Source organism: Pelecanus crispus, chromosome 10 (genome assembly GCF_030463565.1).
Source record: "Pelecanus crispus isolate bPelCri1 chromosome 10, bPelCri1.pri, whole genome shotgun sequence".
Lineage (NCBI taxonomy): Eukaryota > Metazoa > Chordata > Aves > Pelecaniformes > Pelecanidae > Pelecanus > Pelecanus crispus.
Window position 1 is genome coordinate 23,394,181 of NC_134652.1, and position 19,535 is coordinate 23,413,715.

Consider the following 19,535-nt stretch of genomic DNA (forward strand, 5'->3'; position numbering starts at 1 on the left):
CATGCCCATTTATTGTGGTCAAGATGTGCTTCCACCACAGTTTTTCAGAGACTGATCAAAGGAAGGTTAGATGACACAGGGTCAATTTGTCTGGCAGGAATGGGTTTGAGAATAAGGTAACACAGGACTGGAGCCATTGTAATGAGTTAAAAGTAGTAGCAAATACTTGAATACTAGAGTGTTCTGTTAGTATTCTTCATCCCACTTCTGATTATTCAATGCATTTTTACGTGGTGGTTTTATCTCTCTGTGTTTGGTCCTGGGGAAACATTTACAGAGAAAGTGCAGAAGCTGTGCAAGGGCCCAGTTTTGCTTAAATTGATGCTGCATGAAAGTTGCACATACCTCTGTTGGGTTGCTAGTTGTCCCTCTAAGTTTTGAGATAAATGATGGAATTAGAAAAAAATGGATAAGGTTTTGTTCATCTACAGAACACTGCCTTCCCTTCTGCTGGAAGGGAGCATTCTTTCCCAGGTAGGTCTTAATGCCCTGAGCAGTGTAGATCATAAAGGACTCCTAACCGAATCAGTGGGAACTGTGGGTCATAACTTGTTTTCTGTACGTCTGTCTGTTCACAGGTTGGTTGAGCTCCCTTCGGAAGCCTTAAACCCTGCAAAGGGAAACTGAAACTCTTTGAATAAATATCTTTTAGCTACTAAATTCTGACATTTAGGAACTACTTAACCCTCTTCCCGTTAACCCTTCAGACCAAGTTCCCTCAATAGCCTCAGGAAAATCTGGGGACCTTTCCTGTGATACCCAAAGTTCGTGTGCGCCACCTTCTTGTCACTTTGTCTCACTAGCCTGTTTTTGCAGCAAGTGGACAGCAGGTGTCATTGATGAAGTTGAGAACTTCTTCTCAATTTTGGTACATGGGTGAGATGTTAGGTCTCACCTGTATGCAAGACAGGCCTGTGTGCAAGAGGGCATTGAGGTCGCAGTCGTGTCTTCCAAGGAGAACTAATTAGTTGATGAATTTAACTACATTGACTATGTGATAGAAAACAACCCCTGCAGTATCCTGTTGTACTCCTGGTTTAGTAATCCTGCAGAGCACAGCCAAAACTGGGAAGATAGCGTTCCCTCCCCAGAGAATGAAAGGAACTTTGCACACCTGTCACATTCTGTTCTGCCGCCAGATCCATAACGTAGTGGCTTTCCTCTGGGCTTGTATTTGCTACAGGTTCATTTCTAAAAGCTACATTAAAAATGATCAAGGTGGCTGCAAGGTGGAAAAATCACTTTACAGAAAAATACAGGTCTGTAGTGCTGATTCTTTAGGGTGCTCGAATGTCAAATCTGTGCTTCCATGTAGTGCAGTGATACTTAAGTGAACTTTATATTAGGTTGATGGTGAGCAGATTAGCTCCACCAGCATGCTACTTGGCATGGACTGCAGAGCTCTTGAGAAGCTGCTGGTGTGGTTAGTCCACACAGCATGCACTATTGCTGTGGCTATGCTGGAGGTATTCCTATGAGGTTAAAGCTAGGCTGGGTGTATTCACGTGACTGTCAGTGGGTCCTTTAATAATTATTGTTTAAAACAACCCACAGCATTCTAACAAAGCAAAATCTTGCTAGCAAATTCTTATCCCATTCTCATAATCTCCTCAGCTTTGCAGCAAAAAAATAAGAAAGGTCAGCAAATATTAAAAAGACATTTATAGAGAAATATTTCATATTCTGTCATGTAACCCAAGCAATCTAATTTATATACTAATAGATATTTCACAATATGCCTCATCAATTCACTTATATCAATAAGTCTCAACAATTTGTTTATATCACTCTTGTTTGTAATAGCATTAGGAGCATGGTTACCTAACATTTTATTTTAGTTTTAGGATTGGTTTTAGGGTTACAATGAGGTTGACCCTTTTTTTTTTAATCAGAATTCTTCCTGTCAAAACACTGACTCAACAAAGTATCTTATTGTTTGCTGTCACTCCTTTCTCAATACTAAATTATCATCTGACTCTCTAAACACCTTCCAGTCCAACTAATTAACTCAGCCAGCTGTTTTGACTTTTATCCAATAAACAAAACAAATACTATCTTCTGTGTCATGGGCAAATTGCCCTTAATGTCTTGTTTTGCCAAGTCACAGTTTCCACTCCATTTGGCCTCTCAGGAGCACTGCGCAGAGGCCAAAACCTTCACCTGGCCAACACACTCTCAAAAATAGCTAATCCTCAGTGCCTGCTTGGAGCCTTGACATAACTCCTCAATAAGCAATGTTAGTCACCCTCAAGCATAAGCATCAGGCAGCTGGCAAAGATTTATGCAGAGTGGAGACTGAACATAGCAACTTAAGACCCTTTTTTTGAGGCAAATATGTGGTCAGTTGCCTGGCTTCCTCTTTGATTTTTACCATAAACCAAAGGTCCAGTCAGAAATATCACATAATTTTATTGTATTGTATTACATTGTTCCACATGTTTAACAGCACAGTCAACAGGTTCATCTTTCTGATTTTTTTCAGATGTAGAGATGCTTCAGTCCAAACCAGACACTCCAGCTGCTGGAGATGAAGTTTCTGTAACTACAAAAGACTCAATGCTCCGCAAGTTTTTAGAAGGTGAGATCTGTTTGGAGAGAGGGGTAGCAGTAGCACAGTTAAAGCAAATAAATGGAACTTGAGATTTCTCCTTGGTCTGTTAAGGATAGGAGCTAGACCACACTGTTTGACGTGGACAGCTTTGCCTTGGTGGGTACAAATGAGGCACAAAAGAAAAAGCAGCTTGTGAGGTGATTTCACAAACACAGTTAGTTTCTTACCAAAGAGGAGCAGTGATTTCTAGTTCCAGTCCCTGCCTACTAGTGAGTGCAAGCACACAGCTGGTATCTATTCAGGAATGGCTGTCTTTTGTCCTTATCTTAGTGATGGGAATTAATTTTGATGTCCTCATGTGGGTGCAGGCTCCCCTCATGGGCAGAGGCTGAGTATAAAGTAGAGCAGCACAAGCTAGTGATGAATTTTAATATAGATGCTTTATTCAAAAGTCCATTCATTGAAAACAGCAGCCTGGAAAGAGGAAGAGAACTGTTGGCTCCCAAATCTGTTCTACACTCTGCCTCTTCAGTGCTCCCTCTGCCTTCTCTGACCAAGGTCAGACCTTAGCTCCATGCTCTCCCCACTGAGCATGATTGGGTTGTCCAAGCCTTTTCCTGACTCACCAGGTTCCACGGGATACAGGCTCACTTTTTGTGGGTAACCCACCTGGACTCAGAGCAAGATTAAGTCTGGGGTTCTTAACATCCTGTTCTGTTTTCCCTGCCAACATGGATGCTCTGGCAGTCCCATTGCATTGACTCAACTAGGTGTTACAACATCACTAAAGGAAGGTCAGTCCGGTGGTTAGGGTGTTCACTTGTGACTTGGTAACAGAGCAGGGAGTTAGTCCAGGGGCTCTTAATTCTTTTTGCTAGCATGCAGAGGGAAACTAGCTTTTAAATCAGGTGTGACAGCATTTGATGATTTTGCAGTCATGTTAGGAGTGAGAATAGAATGGAGATGATGCGGTGATATAGTGGTAGCTGGTCTTGTTAAGTACAGATGTGTGTACCCAGCTCCATCTGAGACACATTGTTCTGAGATCAAATATATTGTCAGCCGATGGCAATTGCTCATTTCAGATGAAGGAATAGTTCTCTGTAGTACTTTGTAGACCACTACAAGTAGCTTTTGGAAACCAGCGCTCTGTTTGATTTTTTTTAACTGTTATAATATGTTAACAACTGGAATTAATTGAACTAACTGTTCCTTGAGTTCTTAAAAACAGTTACAAGATTTTCCACTATGTTTTCTTCACCAAAACAGATGGTACAGGCTTAGTGGCAAACACTTGCATGCTACTAGATGTTAATGACTTTATCAAGTCCTGTCTTGAAGGGCTTTGGCACTTAAGTCACTGCAAAACTGGATGTTTTTGCTTGTGAAATGGCCAGCTTGGTAAGAATGTGGTACACTGCATCTGGAGGGATCCAGTGTTCAGCGAAGTGGACAGGTTGTTTTTCTTTGCTCTAATCTGTTGTAGGTGGTAGCATGGATGAGCCAGATTCAGAGGAAGCAGTTTACCAGCAGTATGGCGAAGATGTGTACTACTCAGTGGAACAAGATACTTTTCCACAGGAAATGGCAAGCAGACCTCCAGTTCCTGTTCCAAGACCAGAATCCAGCTCTCCACAGCCAGACAATGAGCTGTACATCTCCAAAAGTGAGTTGGGCATCAGGGCTGAAACTGTAGACTAGTCAGCTGTAGGATGGCCTTTACATGGGCTCTGGTTGCCGAATAAACACCGAGAAAATCTACACGTTTTTGAGACCCCTGGATTATTTGGCTCTGGAGCTGGATTACATTTGGGATCCAATTTCAGATCTGTTTTTCATCTTTTGCCTACTCTGAAAATGTGGGGATGTTGTATCCTGAGGTCTTGGCCTGAGCTTGCTCTTAATGAAAGCAGTAGGACGACAGATTACCCCAAACAATATAAACAAATCTAACTAAATAGGAAAGATCCTGATATTATAAGGACACAATAATAAATTGAGGCATTGCTGCTCTGTAATGGTATCATTGATTCAATAGCATTTGTATAGGACATGACTCTATACCTCAATACCTCCCTCTGAGGTGGGGATTAATTGAAATTGAAGAAAATTGTGCCTCTTAGTTTGCTAGGCAGTTTTGGAATGTAGTCATATTTCACAAACATTCTAACAAGAACTACAGTAATGTGTGGGAGAGTAAGTTCAGTGACTCCTCCTTCCCCCCATGACAGGACTGTGGGGAAAGCATGTCCAGATTTCTCTTAGAGGTGGCTGAGCTAGATTCTTTGAGGTCAATAGAAGGGGAGTTCTACTGTACAACTCCTTATCTTGTTTTCTTCAATGGACTTGGTAGGATAACAGAAGCTGTAATGCAGTGCAGAATTGTGTATGCTTCCCATATTCATCCTTGCTATTTCTGTCTCTGTGAGATGCATTTCAGTGTCTAAAGAGTGTTTGTTTTACAGTTTTTGCACAGAAAGCTCAAAGACCTGAGAATATCTATGTCCCTAGAGGAAAGGTTAAGAAAGGTAAGTCAGAAATTCACCCTGAAAATCTTTCCAGTAATCCAAAAGCAAATCTGCTGAGGTAGCTTCATTTGTGTGAAATGTGAGAGAATAGTCTGTTTTACAAGGCTCTGGGGATAATAGTCCTATATGAATGACCCAACCTTTCTGACCTTACGTGACATTGGAAACTTTTTATAACTGCAGAGTGTGAGGGGGGTACAGACTGTACATATCCCCTGTCTTGGAGCTTATCCTCAGTCAGGATCATAATGATCATTGAAATCCTTTTTTATGTTGTGACCATATTACTTCATGGAGTTGATGTCCCACTTTGGATATAGCCATTGCCTGTTGATCATTATTTCCTGGGATTTAACCTTTAGTGAACTGTTTGCCATTGATCTCTGCACTTCCAAAAACGTGCCCTTTCATCTCTTATACTGTGCACTCTGAGTGCCAGGAACCACATATGAGCTTTTCTCTCATGTGTTGGGAACTCCTCTTTAGGTTGCAAATGAGTTATAAAGAGCCAGCATCAGCAGGATGAGTTTCCACCTTTCTGTTTCTGGAGTTACACTGCACAGATTACCTAGGAAGAGTCTAACTTTGTGACTGCCAAGGTGAAAGCTATGGTTTGTGGATTGCCAAGAAGAGAGAGATTTTTGCAGTGAGGAAGCAGAGCACTTTAAGGAGTACATTTTGTGCTATTTACTTAAATTATGTTTTTAAGAACAGAGATTATCCCTGGGACGTATTTGCATACAAGGCTACCTCTCAGCTGGGCTTTTAGCTGTGACAAATAGCAGGATGGCATAAGGACATGGTTAGGGAAACATTCAGTCTGTAATACTGATTTTTTTGCATCTCTGCTATATCAAGGGTACTTGAGTTTCTTTGTATTCAATGAGGACGACAGATGCCACAAGTTCAGTAATATTTTTGGTGTTCTTCTTTCTTCAGAGACAATAGTCAGGCCCGTAAGGGACCTGTCTCAATCAAGCATATATGATCCATTTGCTGGAATGAAAACCCCAGGTCAACGGCAGCTGATTACATTACAGGAGCAAGTGAAAATGGGCATACTCACCGTGGATGAAGCTGTACTTCATTTTAAGGAGTGGCAACTGAACCAGAAAAAGAGATCAGAATCATTCCGGTTCCAGCAGGTACAGGCTTATTCCACTGTTTAAGAAATACAGCTGTCTCTCTAGGGATATATCACAAGCTGTTCAGTGTGGGTACATTTCTTTCCTGGTTGGAGCAGGAAGACTGCTAACACAGTCCCCCAGCTAGGAGAGTTCTCTCTGACATGGAGGGGCTGTTCCCATGCAACAGCAAGCAGCTAGCTGTTTTACAGATCTGTTTGTCTTCAGTAGTACTGTTAGTTTTTGAAGATCTGTACACTAGGAACTGGGCCATTAAGTTGGCAGCAGCAACATAATGACTGGTGGAACTAGCAGTCATAGTTTAAAATTTCCATTCTCAAGTTAGAGTGGGGCTCCCTCTTTAAAACCAATGCCTGTTTCTTTTGGAGCCTTTTGTTCATGCTGCGGCAGTCTGCTCTCACGCTTGAGGTGCTGGTCTCCAGTGTGTGACGCTGTTTTGGGAGCTGTCAGAACAAAGCCAAGACTTTTCTCCTCCTGATTCTCACTTGGAAGGGTCCTCTACCCAGAAACAGTCAGAGGAATCCCTTCTGTCAACAAAGAATGCAGTGCTACTTTAGTAGATGTCTGTAGCAGAGATGAAGTGGCATGCTCTGTGCCCCATCCCATGAGCGGCTTTCAAAGTCTCTGCTCCAGATCTTGCCTCATGGTACATCAATTGCTCCGTCTGCTTTTCCACCTGTTCAGGGGTTTCCTCCTCTTACATATATACATATTTCCCTGCTGGAAAAGTTGTCTTTTTTTTTTGTTGTTTTTTTTCTCCCCACCTTTCCTTACTGTAAGATGCAGTATGCTGCCACACAATGGGGAAGAGACTTTGCTCCCAGTTATGTTTCCAGGTGTCCCCTCTTGGGACATCTTGAGTTCTTTCTGAATTGTTCCTCACACTCTGGGATGTGTGGCAGCCTTCTCTGTCCCTGCAGTCAGAATTATTTGTTCATTAGTACAGAAGGGACTGTGCAGTTACTTGATTGTAGCTCTTGTTTTTGTGCCAGTGTCACAGTGGAAACAGAAAGTAGAGGGAGTTCTAAACCAAATGTGCTGCTTATCTGAAACTGCCAGTGAGTCTGTGAACTTGACCTTAACGTACACATTGAACATCTGGAAAAAATTGGCTTCTGAAAGGCACTCATGGATTTCTGAAGGGAATAGATTAAAACCTGTTGACATGGTTTGGACTTCAGCCAGGTCTAGCAGGCTTTGTTAGAGATTGGTTGCAAAGTTAACTGAAATATAGTATTAGTATTGTCAGAAAGCTGCTCATCCTCCTTTATCCAAAGCCCTGAAAAGAATATCTTATGATGTTTTTAGGAAAATCTGAAACGGCTACGAGACAGCATAACCAGGAGGCAAATGGAGAAGCAAAAAAAGGACAAAAGTGCAGGTAACAGTCTCTGATTCTGACATTCTCTGGTAATGAAGCAGCTAACAATATTAATAGGCTCTTCAGGCAGAATTGTCTCTGTGTGTATTGTAGTTATGTAATATATTAATATTCACATCCATGTGCCTGTTGGCTAAAACATAGGGACGTTGCTTCACTCTTCGATTTCCCAGACTGAGGAAAGGATGCCCACATCTGTGGCGTGAATCTTGATTCATTCATGTACAGTTATGATCGCCCTTATGTGATTGTGTTTAACTTTGTTCTTGGGTGTCTCTCAGAAGCTCTACTTGCATAGACCCTTCTGAGCTGTTCACTTTCCCTTCCAGATTTGGAAATTACAGTACCCATTCGACATTCCTATAATACTTTGGGGAAACCAGCATGTGGAATATATGAATATGCCCCCAGGAAAAACGTTTTCCCACCAAAAAAGGAGTTAAAGCGAGGAGACTGGAAAACAGAAAGCACATCCAGCACAACAAGTAAGCAAACCCTGAGTGTCACCCTCTCTACAGGAAAGCTAGATGGAAAATACTTGCCCAGCCTGACTCTGGAGTCAGCTCAGGGGACAGGACTTCTGTTCCTGAATGTCAGTACTGACACCACCACCCCAAACCCCGCATGCCTCAGACTGGCTGTTCTCAAAACTGTAAAAGCAACTCAAGTGGTTTGGGCATCTTGCAGGAGAGGAACCTGAAAGCTGACCAAAAAATTCCCCTGAGCCTTCTCAGGGGAGGCATATCACCCGTCTTCAGGTCTTAAAAGTAGATGGCAGCTGCTCTCTTAGAAAAAAGGATGCTCCCTTGCTGTGACTCTCAGCAGGCAGTGTGCTCTTTTGGTCTGAAGTGCATAGTTATATTGCAGGCTGGGAACCAGTCTCTACGTATCATTTCCTCAACTGTTGTAGATAAAGCGCAGCATTTTTCATTGGTAACTGTGGGACCTCTTGAGTGACTTGGACAGTCTGCATGTTTTTATTATCTTTGTTTCTTACAAATTAATTCCGTGCAAATTAAATCCCAGCATTCTCACTGTTACTGCAGACTGAGCAATTCTTGCAGAACTCATTAAGATCATTTTGGTCCTCTGAAAGGAAAACTGAGTCCCAGTGAGGTTACTACCTTTGTGGCTCTTGGCAAGATATAGCTGGCACACATCCAGAGTAGGTGCCAGAGGCATATAAGTAACTTGCATATAAGCCGTTGTGAGAGAAATGTTAACGAGCCTGCAGAGTTCACTGTGTACAGCTTGGCTCTCTTTCCTATCGCATGATTGCGAGAACAGACCCTAGCACAGTATTTAGCACTCTTAAGTGCTGCTGTTTGTACCAGCTGATAATGAGAGTTACCTCACCAGGGCTAGAGAGGGACTGCATCTTATGAGGAAACATCTCTAGCCTCCATTTCAATGTATAGGTTTCTGAGCATTAATGTCCCAGTATTGCACAGCCCTATATTACGTATTTATGACTGAAACCAGCCATAGGTAGCAGTGTAGGATATGTTTGTGAGTTGCTGTCCCCTTCAGAGATGGCACGACTGACTGCAAAAACGTTCCCTGCCCTGAGACCATGCAAGTGAAATGAGTTTGCATAAATGGTTGCTGAAGGTTGTTTGAACAAACTTGTCGTTTTTAGCTCTGAAATAAACTAGGAAACATTCCTGTGATGAGTAAGGATTGTTGTGAGAGGAAATGGTGAACAGCTATTGGGAACAATAACCTCTCAAGCAATCACTTATTCCAGGAATGAATGTGTGATGGTGCTCAGAGCCGTCTGCCTCCACTCAGTTGTTAACGACATGGGGACTGATAATTTAAATATACGTAAATGTTGGGTGTGTAATACTTGTGACAATATTTACCTGACTTGCCAGCTGATATTGGCACTGGATCCTTTCAGTTAGAGTATGGTTGTGAGTATTTAACCAGAAGCCTGGTCCTAGATAGGGCAGAAATCTGCTAGAAAGAAAGCAAAACTGAATGGTTTGGCCCTGTGGTCTGTGTTGTATGAAATGCCATTGTTTGGATGCTGAACATGTAGAAAATAACAGTGGAAATAAATTAATCTAAACAAGCACTAAATGACATGTGCAGGAGGTAAGCATGAGGTTAGAAGGAGTCCTGAGTTAGTGATTGGCAGTTAAATCACCAGGATTTAATAATCAGTTTGGTTTCTCTTGCTTACTCACACCAGGTAGTGCAAGTAACCGCTCCAGCACTCGGAGTATATTGAGTGTCAGCAGTGGGATGGAAGGGGACAGTGAGGTAAGCTCTCACCTCTGCTATATACTGGTCCACTGTTCTTAAGTACATGACTTTGTTTTCATGCAAAAGAAAAGGAGCTCAGGGATGGCACTGCATTTGCAGAAATGGCAAAATGTAGCCACTTCTGTTGTGAAGGTAACAGGAAGCAAATTCTGCTGGTCTGTGACATCTTTTCTTCATTTTGTAGGACAATGAAGTCCCAGAAACAACTAGAAGCCGCAGCCCAGTTGCCCACCAAGCAGAGAGGCTGCCTTTCCTAGAAAGGCCTCCCAGAGTGCCTCCTCGAGGTGCAAGCAGGTAAAGCTGAAATGCAGCTCAGACGTGAGCTTTCAGTGAATAAATATGGAAGCCTTGGGCAGAAAGCAAGGCAGGAAGCGAATGTGTCTTTCAACAAAATCTAACAGACTATTATCTTATAAACACACACTGTTAGGAATTGTAAGATCCTTGTTTCTCATCTGTAATACTTGGTGGAATTGGTTTCCTAGTTGGTAACATGCCTGTTGCAGTGCTGTTATTCTGGTTCACACACTGCAAGGGGCAGCTCTATTTGAAGCACACAATGGTTGCCATAGTAAGACTGACCCAGGTGGGAGTAGCATTCTGCCCCTGGCAGAGATTTAGTACCTGATCCTCCTGAGAAGATCCTCTTGGAATGTACAAAATGTAGTGCAGAGGGAACTCCCTTTTGGCATTCCCATGCCTTTTTTTTCTTTTTACATATTTCAGATCTCTCCAAAGCACACTTGTTTACATGTGTGATTGGCCTCAAAGAACTGCACTGGTTTTATAAAAGGTGTTGAGGGGTTTTGCCTTGATTTGATCAGACCACAACAAACTTAAGTAACTTGTAAACATTCCTTTAGTCCAACCAGTGCAAGTCTGTGAAGTCCAGACCCCAGAGGCTTATCTAAGTACAGATGCTAATAAAATTCTCCAACTGTTAAAATAGTAATTACTAACGTGTGGGTACAGTAAGTGTTCTGTATGTTGGCTTGGCTCTGGCAAGAATATGGCTGGAATTTATCTGTAGTTAGTTTGAAAAAAAAGATTTTGAATCTTTTGATCTCTTCCTATTGCTCTTCATCTAATTTTCAGGAGAGAGCTACTATACTATCAAAGTTTTACTCTAACCAAGTACTATAGCATCTTTTCTAGTAATCATAGAATTACTGCAGCTGAAGAGCAGAAAAAATAACTTGGACAGGAACAGGGCTCTGGCATCTTGGTATCTGCTCTGTTGCTGAATCACTGATAGCCTGTTTTCTTGTATGACTTGCTTGTACAGTATTCTTAGATATGATATTATTGCATGCAATGTGTTGTTCTGGAACCCTATTCTCTACTATTTTTTTTAATGCATTTGTATTCTCTGTCTTTTTTTATAGGCCTGTAAGCTGTGAAGGCTTCTATCCTCCACCTGTGCCCCCAAGAGGTCGCTGAATCTCTCAACATCTGTGGAATATGAGATTTTTCTGTTTGTATGTGTGTTTGTACAGATATTTTTGGGTTGTCTTAAATTATTTATAAGTGGGAGCCAAATGTTTTCTTCCCCTTCTCCCTAAAGCTCTGGTGACTTTTCCCATGATTTTCACTGAAACTTCTTGGCCTTGTATAACTTTCCTGCTTGGAAAAATTTTGGTGCTTTGGGACTTCAAGAAAGCGTCATGGTTGGGAAGGAGAACGCTCTTGTGTGTCTTGGCAGCCCTGCGCTAACACGAAGTTTCCCTTTCACCAAGAAAGAACACATGTCCTTTTAGAAACTAAATCCTGATAAGCATTGTTACCAAAACCCTTGATACAACCTGCAAGGGCTTGACTGGAAAACAAGCTTGAAAAAGTAAAGAAAATAATTTGTTCAAAGACTTTGTTTGAAGAACACTCATTACAGCAGGAGCAGGTGAATGTACTGCTGTTTGGCCTAACATTTTGGGTACGGACATACTGACCTTTCAGAAGGTGTAGAATCTCCCTCCAGCAATCACTAAACCATGGGAGGATGAGAAGGTGTCTTTATTCAAGAATGTAGTTTGCATACAGCCTTGAAAACGCCTTTCCCCTTACCTCCCTGAAGAGGACAGACATTAACAAGGTGGTGTGTGTGCTGCATTTACCATGAAAATTCCCAGGGCAGCTGGTAAGGGACCTGCTGTATCACAAAACAACTGTACTTAAACTGTACTCCCCTTTTTTGGGGAGGGGGTGGGTATGTTGTTACTTGAAATCACATGATTGACCTCTCAAATTAGAGGAAGGAATTGGCAGCAATGCTGTGTTCTGTATCTCTTACATGTGTTCATTGTAGAAGTGGTATGAAGGCTTTTCACTTCATGCTCTGGAATAGTATAGTGAGTCTCCAATTATAGATGCACACACCTCACAAATACCAGCAATGTAGTTAGCCTGCTGCAGTGGAAACAGGCAGCCTGGGGGCTGCTTGCTCTACTCTTCCTTTCTAGCAATGTGAATCTGCAACAGCTGTGTCCAGCCTTTTTTCTGCCTGAGGACTTAGAAACTTAAGGAGAGCTTCCTGGTTTGGCTCTCTGTGTTCCAAATGTAGAAAGCATCTAAAGCAGAAATGCATTTTGATTCCTCATCTCAAGGGACTCAAATGATGGAAGTGAGGTGTTTTGGGTTTTTCAAAATTTTTTTTCTTCCAGGCCTTTCAATCTTCTGTGCATACCCTGGCCCTTGGGGGACAAGTATAGGGCTCTGGTTGTCCATAAGTGATGCAGATGAGAATTCTGCAAGATACCATTCAGGGTAGAGAATTAAGCATCATTACCTACTTGGTTTTCAAGCCATTCCCCCTCTTCCAGCCCTGAGAGAGACATAGGTACATCTGTATTAGGTGAGATCCCTCAGGTACAGGTAGGACACATAAAGTTTCTGTCCAGTCATGTAAGCTCCCCTTGATCTGTAAGAGAGCAGGTGATAGAGTTGTAGCTCCTTTCTCTTGTAGGATGGCAAAGCTGACGTGCGGAGCTGCAGGAGTGACAGATGGCAACTGTGACTGAGCCAGTACTGAGTGAAGGTTGAGAGCCCCTGCTGCTCTCAGGGGTACAGGCATAAGCTAAATATCATCTACACATTAAACTCACAGGGTTTGACTCCAAGTGCAGTTCATACAGCCTCTCTGTTTGATAAGAGGGATGCAGGTGTGCTGCAGGCCTATAGCTACAGAGGTGAGCTTTTTTTTTCTTTTTTAAAAGACATCAGTGCCTTCTCCAGTAACTCTGACACTACAGGCACTCACTGACAGTTTGCTCTTTGTTCACAGTAGCCAGGGGAATGGTGGGGTGGCAGCTGCCTTCCTGTGGTCTTCATGGAATGGAACAGAGTTCCCAGCACTATTCAGTCAAAGAAAGCAGGGAAGGAGGTTTTGGTGATGAAATGAGGAAAATGGTAGCATGGATAAGTGAAGGAAACAGGGATAAAAGAAATAAACTAAAAGAGGGAATTGAACAGCTTGATTGTCTTCAGCTGTCACACATGCTTTGGTTTGCACACAGCTCCCTGGTTTTGCTCAAAAGTTCCCCATCTCCTTAGTGCTGGCTGCAGCTGTGCTCCAGAGCTTGGAGCTGTGATGTGATGGGAGGAATTCATCTGCTTTTACATATGCCAGGCACAACATAAGGTAGAAATGTAGGATGTGGAGAAAACCGTAACAAGGCAGGAAGGGAAAAGCAAAATATGAAAGTGTATCATGCAGAAGACTTCTTTTCAAAGCTGTTGGACTGAAGCAGCCCAGGGATATGCGTCCCCCAGCTAATTTTTAATTCTGCACCCCCTGCATGTGATAGGCAAATGTCTTCTGTGGGAGGGGTCTATCTGAACTGTATTCCGAGCGTTTGCCTTGGCACAATCCTAATAAAAATCCAGTTCACAGCCATGTTATTGCTAGTACGGCAGTGAGATGGTTTATATCTGAATTGCTGAAAAGTAGCTCGTAAGTAGCCTTTGAGTCCCACTCCTGTTTTCAACTTAGATACTGCCTTAGTCTGACTTGACCTATCATACAAAAACAAACGCTAGTGGGGCTCCGGTTTGGAGGAGAGGTGAGCTGGGACAGGTAGGGCTGAGTAATACTATAAATGTACTCTGTTCAGGCCCCTTCTGTGCTGCATGAGGGGGAGAAATTGAAGATGTAGCTGTAGCCACAGCATTCCCTTCTCACTTTCTCTTTGTAACTTCTCCTGGATGAGTTAGGGATCTCACTGATCAGCAATCACAGCAAAACTATCACCCTATCAAGGAGAAAAGGAACAGCACTAAAATGGCTTCACTGTTAAATGCAGGTAAACGATTGAGATGCAGTCATGCCTTTCCAGTGTCTTGCAGGCCAGCAGAGAGGCACCTTCTTAGCTGCCAAAACATGTGTTCCACGTTGGTTTGGTTTCATTTAGTTGCTTTAATCCTCTTATGGCTCAGTGTATGGACTCCTTGTATGTGTAGACTCCAGTTGTGCTGGTGAGCATGTGGTATGTATTGCTTCCACTCAGGATGAGAAGTGCGCTGAAACTAAAGCTCAGAAGAAACTGGAGAAGAAAACTGCATGCAACCAGATTGTTGGTTACTCAAGAATATGCTTGGGGAAGAGTGGGAACAAAGTGTGTTTCTGTGGAACACTAGAGCTCAAGGACTGAACAGATAATAAAATAGCTGGTAAAAAGTAAATGGCCTAGCCACCTGTAGGGGCATCAACCAAGCCACCAAGCTCAGGTGGCAGCTGGCTGGCCCAGGGAAAGTGTTTGCTCTGTACAGTGTGCCTCAGAAAACCTGCTGCAGCAGATGGCTCTGGCTGCCCTGTTGTTGACTGAGAGACTTAAGTACTGAATAAACCAAAGATGCTGAAGACTCCTCTCTCTTTCTCCCAGGGGTAAGCTACTCTGTTTTGGACTGAGATGCAATGACTTTAAAGAAACATATGGTGTTATCAAAGCTGTCTAGGTTTTTCTTTTCTTTTTTTTTTTTTTTTTTTAAATAGGAGTTTTGAATGTGTTTTGTCAAGTATCTCTCTATAGGGACCTTGCTTCTACTGAAATAGGCAGGAGATTGTGAATGTACTATCTGGAAAAGGCTTCGTATAAACGTAGCTTGCTGAAGTATGTTCAGGGAAGGTAGGTTGAATCTGTAAGACCACAAAGGGAAAAGCTTTTAGTATAGGTATGTGGTGATCACAGTGGTAAACAGGAAATCTGTTTTTGCGTCATTCCTACAAAGCATGGATGGTGTGTAACAGCACGGAGCACCTCCTGCATTCAGCTCATGTCCTCTGCTGTTTATTTGTGGACTTGTGCAGTATGTGAGATGGTAGCCCCCCCTTTTTAAAAAAAAAAAAATTATGGCTGATAGCGCCAAGTTCACAGGTTCAATCCCTGCTTACTGCAGGGGGGTTGGGCTCGATGATCTCTCAAGGTCCCTTCCAACCCAAAGCATTCTATGATTCTAAAATTGTTTGTGTTTGTTCATTTGAAAAATTGTCTGATCAACCAACACTTAATACCGTGAGCTTTTTGGCTTGGGGGTTGGGTTTGGGTTCTTTTTACTTTGGACTTGTAGCTTGAAGACAGTTCCAAGTTGACACACAGGTTTGCAGGCTTTATCTCAAAACACAAAACTTGCTATTTGTTACGTTTGGGCGCAGCTTTGCCGCCTCAGCAGCTGCCCCCTGACAGCTGCGGCTTTTGGCACTTCTGCGTTCATCCATTTCTTCTGCTTGTACAAGTGCTGTAAAAACGGGACCGCTTAATTTTGAGGGTACTTGCGCACAGCCCTGTCTCACGCTGTTCTCAAGCAACTTTAGATTATTTCATTGATCGATGCGATTTTATCAATTGTAAAATAATGCCAGCAATTAAAAAATAACTGAGCTTCAACAGGCTCATGCTGAAGGCCGTAGCGTCACGAACGCCCGCGGTGTCTGGGCACTTCGGGTCCCGCCTCCCTCCCGCTGTTTCCGGAGGCACCGAACCGCGCCCTGCGCCGGGGCAGCGCCGGGGACGAGCCGCCCCCCCCCCCCCCGGCCGGGCCCCGCGCAGCGCTCCGCCGCTCGGCTTGGCTCCCGGCGGCCGCCGTAGGCGCCGCGCTTCCGGCGTGCGGGAGGATGACGTGGCCGGGCGGAGCGGAAGTGGCGTCGCAGGTCGGCGTTGGCGGCGGGGCGCGGGCCGGCTCCGCGGCGGGGCCTGCTGCGTGCGCGGGGACGCCGAGGCCCGAGATGGCGGCGCCCGGGCTGCAGCTGTGCGCGGCCGCCGCGCTGCTCCTCCTCCTCCTGTGCCTGCCGCTGCGCGCCCGCGCCGACGAGCACGAGCACACGGTGAGGCGGGTCCCGGCCTCCCCTGGGGTTGCCGCGGCGCCGGGGCCGCAGCCCCGGCCTCCCCTCCCGCGGGCCCGGCTGCCGCCGAGGGGCGGCGGCGGCGCCCGCAGCGGCCCGGCGGGGCGGGGCGGGGAGCGACGGGCCGCGGCCTGCGGGGAGCGGGGGCGGCGGCGGCGGCGGCGGCCCTCGCCGCAAGCGGGTGGCTCCCGCCCCGCGGCGCTTCCGGCTCGTCTTCGCCGCTGCTCGGGTTCATTGGACCGCGCGAGCCGAGTCGGTACGGGGCCGGGTCCTGTTCCGCCTGAGGTGGTGGGAGCGGGACGCTCGGGAAAGGGCTGCCGGAGTTTTCTGATCTGGTTTGGACGTCCTGTGCTGGCCGCTAGCGTGGCAGCCGCGCGGCCGGGTGCTGTAGCGCTGCGCTAACCACCGCCTGTCCCACCTTTTCCTGGAGCAGATAAAAGCCTCGGCAGGTATGCTGCTGTGTTTAAAGAGAGCTGCCCTGCTGTTTGACTTGCACTCTGCAGGAATAGTCATTTCTTCCGGGAGGATGTTTGCCTTTGCTTCAGAACAAAAGTACAAGCCGGAGTGCGCTCTGCGCTGCCTGTGCAGTGCCAGCCCTGTGGGAACGCGCTGCAGCGTGACAGCCCGCGTCTGGGAGCGGGAGACGTGTCCTGGGTCTGGGCTGAGGCGTGACAGCCCGCGTCTGGGAGCGGGAGACGTGTCCTGGGTCTGGGCTGAGGCGTGACAGCCCGCGTCTGGGAGCGGGAGACGTGTCCTGGGTCTGGGCTGAGGCGTGACAGCCCGCGTCTGGGAGCGGGAGACGTGTCCTGGGTCTGGGCTGAGGCGTGACAGCCCGCGTCTGGGAGCGGGAGACGTGTCCTGGGTCTGGGCTGAGGAGCAGCAGCGGGGCAGGGGGCTCCCGGACCTGGAACACTGACACGGACCCCGAAGGAAAACGGTGCATACAATACTGCTGGCTTGAGCGCTCGCCTGTTGGTACGAGGGTAGTCTTTATAAAGTGCTTGCAGCGTCACCTGAAAAGAATCTCTAGGAAGTAAGCATCAGTGCTTCATCAGTTTGTGATTTTGCATCAGAGTGTTGCTTCCTATGGCTTTTGGTGTGGGAGGGTGGAAGTCTGAGCCGAGATGTGATTTTGGAATGAGACTTTGCTGAAAACCATCCCTGTTTCCTCAGAAGTGGAGAGGGTTAGTGTGGCTGTGATGAAATGCACTGTCTGTCTGTCTGTCAGAACTTTTGTGCTCTTGAGCAGCCTGGCTGGTGAACACTTGCTCGGTTTCTTTCACTTTCTCCAGGTGTGATATGGTAAGCTTAATAAGTGCATTTAATAAAACAGATAAATAGCACTGATAGTTTTTGTATAAGCAGTAGTTAATTAGCTGCTTAATTCCACGCATTTATGATACTTGAAAACTGTTTAGGATGGTCTTTATTTTTTAAAAGCTAATGGGATTTATTAGTGCTGCAGTTAATGATGGAAAAGTTAAGGTAATACTGAGTACTTTCAAGGAGCAGATATTCTTTGAACTAGCTTAGGTCCCAGTTTTGTTGCTGATCCTGTGTTTTAGGGTTAGGTTTCTGCTGAGGTGAGATGGTTTTCAGCATAGCACTGTGCTTATTGTAAAGGCTGTTTGACTTGAGGGATTTCTAATTATTCATTTAATATTGGTAGTCTTCTGGGGAAAAAAGTATTTCATAAAGCTGTCATTGAATTTATTGATTTTTGAGCTCTCCCTTCAAAAGTGAATTCTTCTGATGGTTTTTAGGTCTTCTGAATGATTCCCTAAACAATTACCAATGGAAATCACAAATTCCTTTTGAAGGCTTGTCTTTTTTTTTCATCTAAATTACTCAACTCTTCAAGATTATAACTCTGTCTCTTGGTTTAGCATTCTAGTTCACATGATGTCCAGTTTAGTAACATCACGTGATAGGTTAGGCATAGTTGATGTAGGGACACAGTTACCTTTTTTTGGAAGGCTGTCTCCTTGCTTAGATATTTTGATACTTTAATATTGTACAGGAGGTCGGAGTGGAGGCATTATTAGTCTGAATGAAACATGAACAGGGTTTTTTAGTAGTACACTGATTTTGAGATTAAGAACCTGAAGGAACTGTTCCCTAAATACTGTATTTTAATTAATTTCATTTTTGAGTATGATTGCAGTTGGAATATTAATCTTTCTATAACCAAAGTGCTTTATTACATTTTAGAGGCTTTGCTCACTTTTGGGGGAGTGGAGGGGAAATAGTAGTATGCTGATTCAGGACTTGGTAACTTCAAAATGTAAATTTTCACAAACTTCCAAGACTTGAGCCCTATTGGGAGGAATACACACCATTATGGGCTGCCATTTCCTTATTAATGGTTTGGTGTGCAACTTCTTGTGCCCAGGCACTTGGTCATATCTGGGTGAGGGCGTGTTGTTAGTCTTGCCACAGTTTGCTTTTAACTGCCGATGTACAGGGCCTTATGTGTATTGAGCATGCTGAATGCTTAGAAGTACTGACTTAAGTGTTTAATGCTCTGTGTTAGCAGGTTAATTTTTTACTTCCTTTACTGCTGCTATAATACATAATAGTATACAACATTTATAAAACAATACACATGTGTGCTATAATGTATTTTCGTATGAAAATAAATTGGCTGTTAATGTTTTATATGTGTATAAATATATACACATATATATTAATTTATTATTATATAAATTAAATTAATATATAATATATTAATTTATGACTGCATGACTGCATAAGCAAATATTATAAAAGGTAGTTGTGAGAGGACTCCTCATGAAGCTCTAGGACTATAAGTATTAGTGTTTCTGGAGATATAAGGTATGGATAGTTTCATTGGATCAACAGCTAAATCTTTTATCTTAAATTTGAATTAGTCTTTAAAAATGATGTCTGCATTTCTTTAGGGGAAGAATAGTATAAATACAATTATAAGATAAAGACTTGGGTATTTAAAATCTTGCTGAAGAGAAATTGGGATTTGACACAGCATTTAAAATCTTCATTATTAAAAGACAATGCAGCAGCACAACTTCAGACCACAACAGAACACTTTATCAGAAACTAACTGAAAACTTGTCTGCTGATTCTTTAACTTATTTTCATGCTTCAGAGTGTGGCATGAACATGTTTTTTGCCTGTATTCTGATAATTGCATGATTTTTTTGATAGTTGGCCTTTTACTTGTCGAAGTGACAGTATAGATGAGATACTGGTAGCCTTGTCACAATATATGCTGATCCTGCAGAAGCAGGGTTGGTGGGCTTCTGCCTGGCCTTTGCTTTCCTGTCTTCTGTTGCTAGACTTGTTGGAC

The 19,535-nt window shown here is 44.0% G+C and overlaps 2 protein-coding genes across 4 annotated transcripts in view; both read left to right on the forward strand.

The window, feature by feature from the left end:
- PIK3AP1 (phosphoinositide-3-kinase adaptor protein 1) overlaps positions 1–11,800 on the forward strand; it is a 45,057-nt gene extending 33,257 nt beyond the window's left edge. The window contains exons 9-17 of the mRNA XM_075717606.1: positions 2,483–2,578; positions 4,038–4,217; positions 5,017–5,079; positions 6,019–6,224; positions 7,533–7,605; positions 7,935–8,090; positions 9,803–9,873; positions 10,061–10,170; positions 11,262–11,800. Of these exons, the coding sequence (XP_075573721.1) occupies positions 2,483–2,578; positions 4,038–4,217; positions 5,017–5,079; positions 6,019–6,224; positions 7,533–7,605; positions 7,935–8,090; positions 9,803–9,873; positions 10,061–10,170; positions 11,262–11,316 (1,010 nt within the window). The 3' untranslated portion in view covers positions 11,317–11,800. The remainder of the gene's footprint in view (positions 1–2,482; positions 2,579–4,037; positions 4,218–5,016; positions 5,080–6,018; positions 6,225–7,532; positions 7,606–7,934; positions 8,091–9,802; positions 9,874–10,060; positions 10,171–11,261) is intronic.
- A 4,290-nt stretch (positions 11,801–16,090) lies between these two features.
- TM9SF3 (transmembrane 9 superfamily member 3) overlaps positions 16,091–19,535 on the forward strand; it is a 51,218-nt gene continuing 47,773 nt past the window's right edge. Inside the window, exon 1 of one of the 3 annotated variants that reach the window (XM_075717457.1) lies at positions 16,091–16,189. In XM_075717457.1, the coding sequence (XP_075573572.1) occupies positions 16,091–16,189 (99 nt within the window). Of the gene's footprint in view, positions 16,190–17,185; positions 17,510–19,535 lie in introns of those variants that run through there. The other 2 variants (XM_075717458.1, XM_075717459.1) reach the window with 2 other exon arrangements.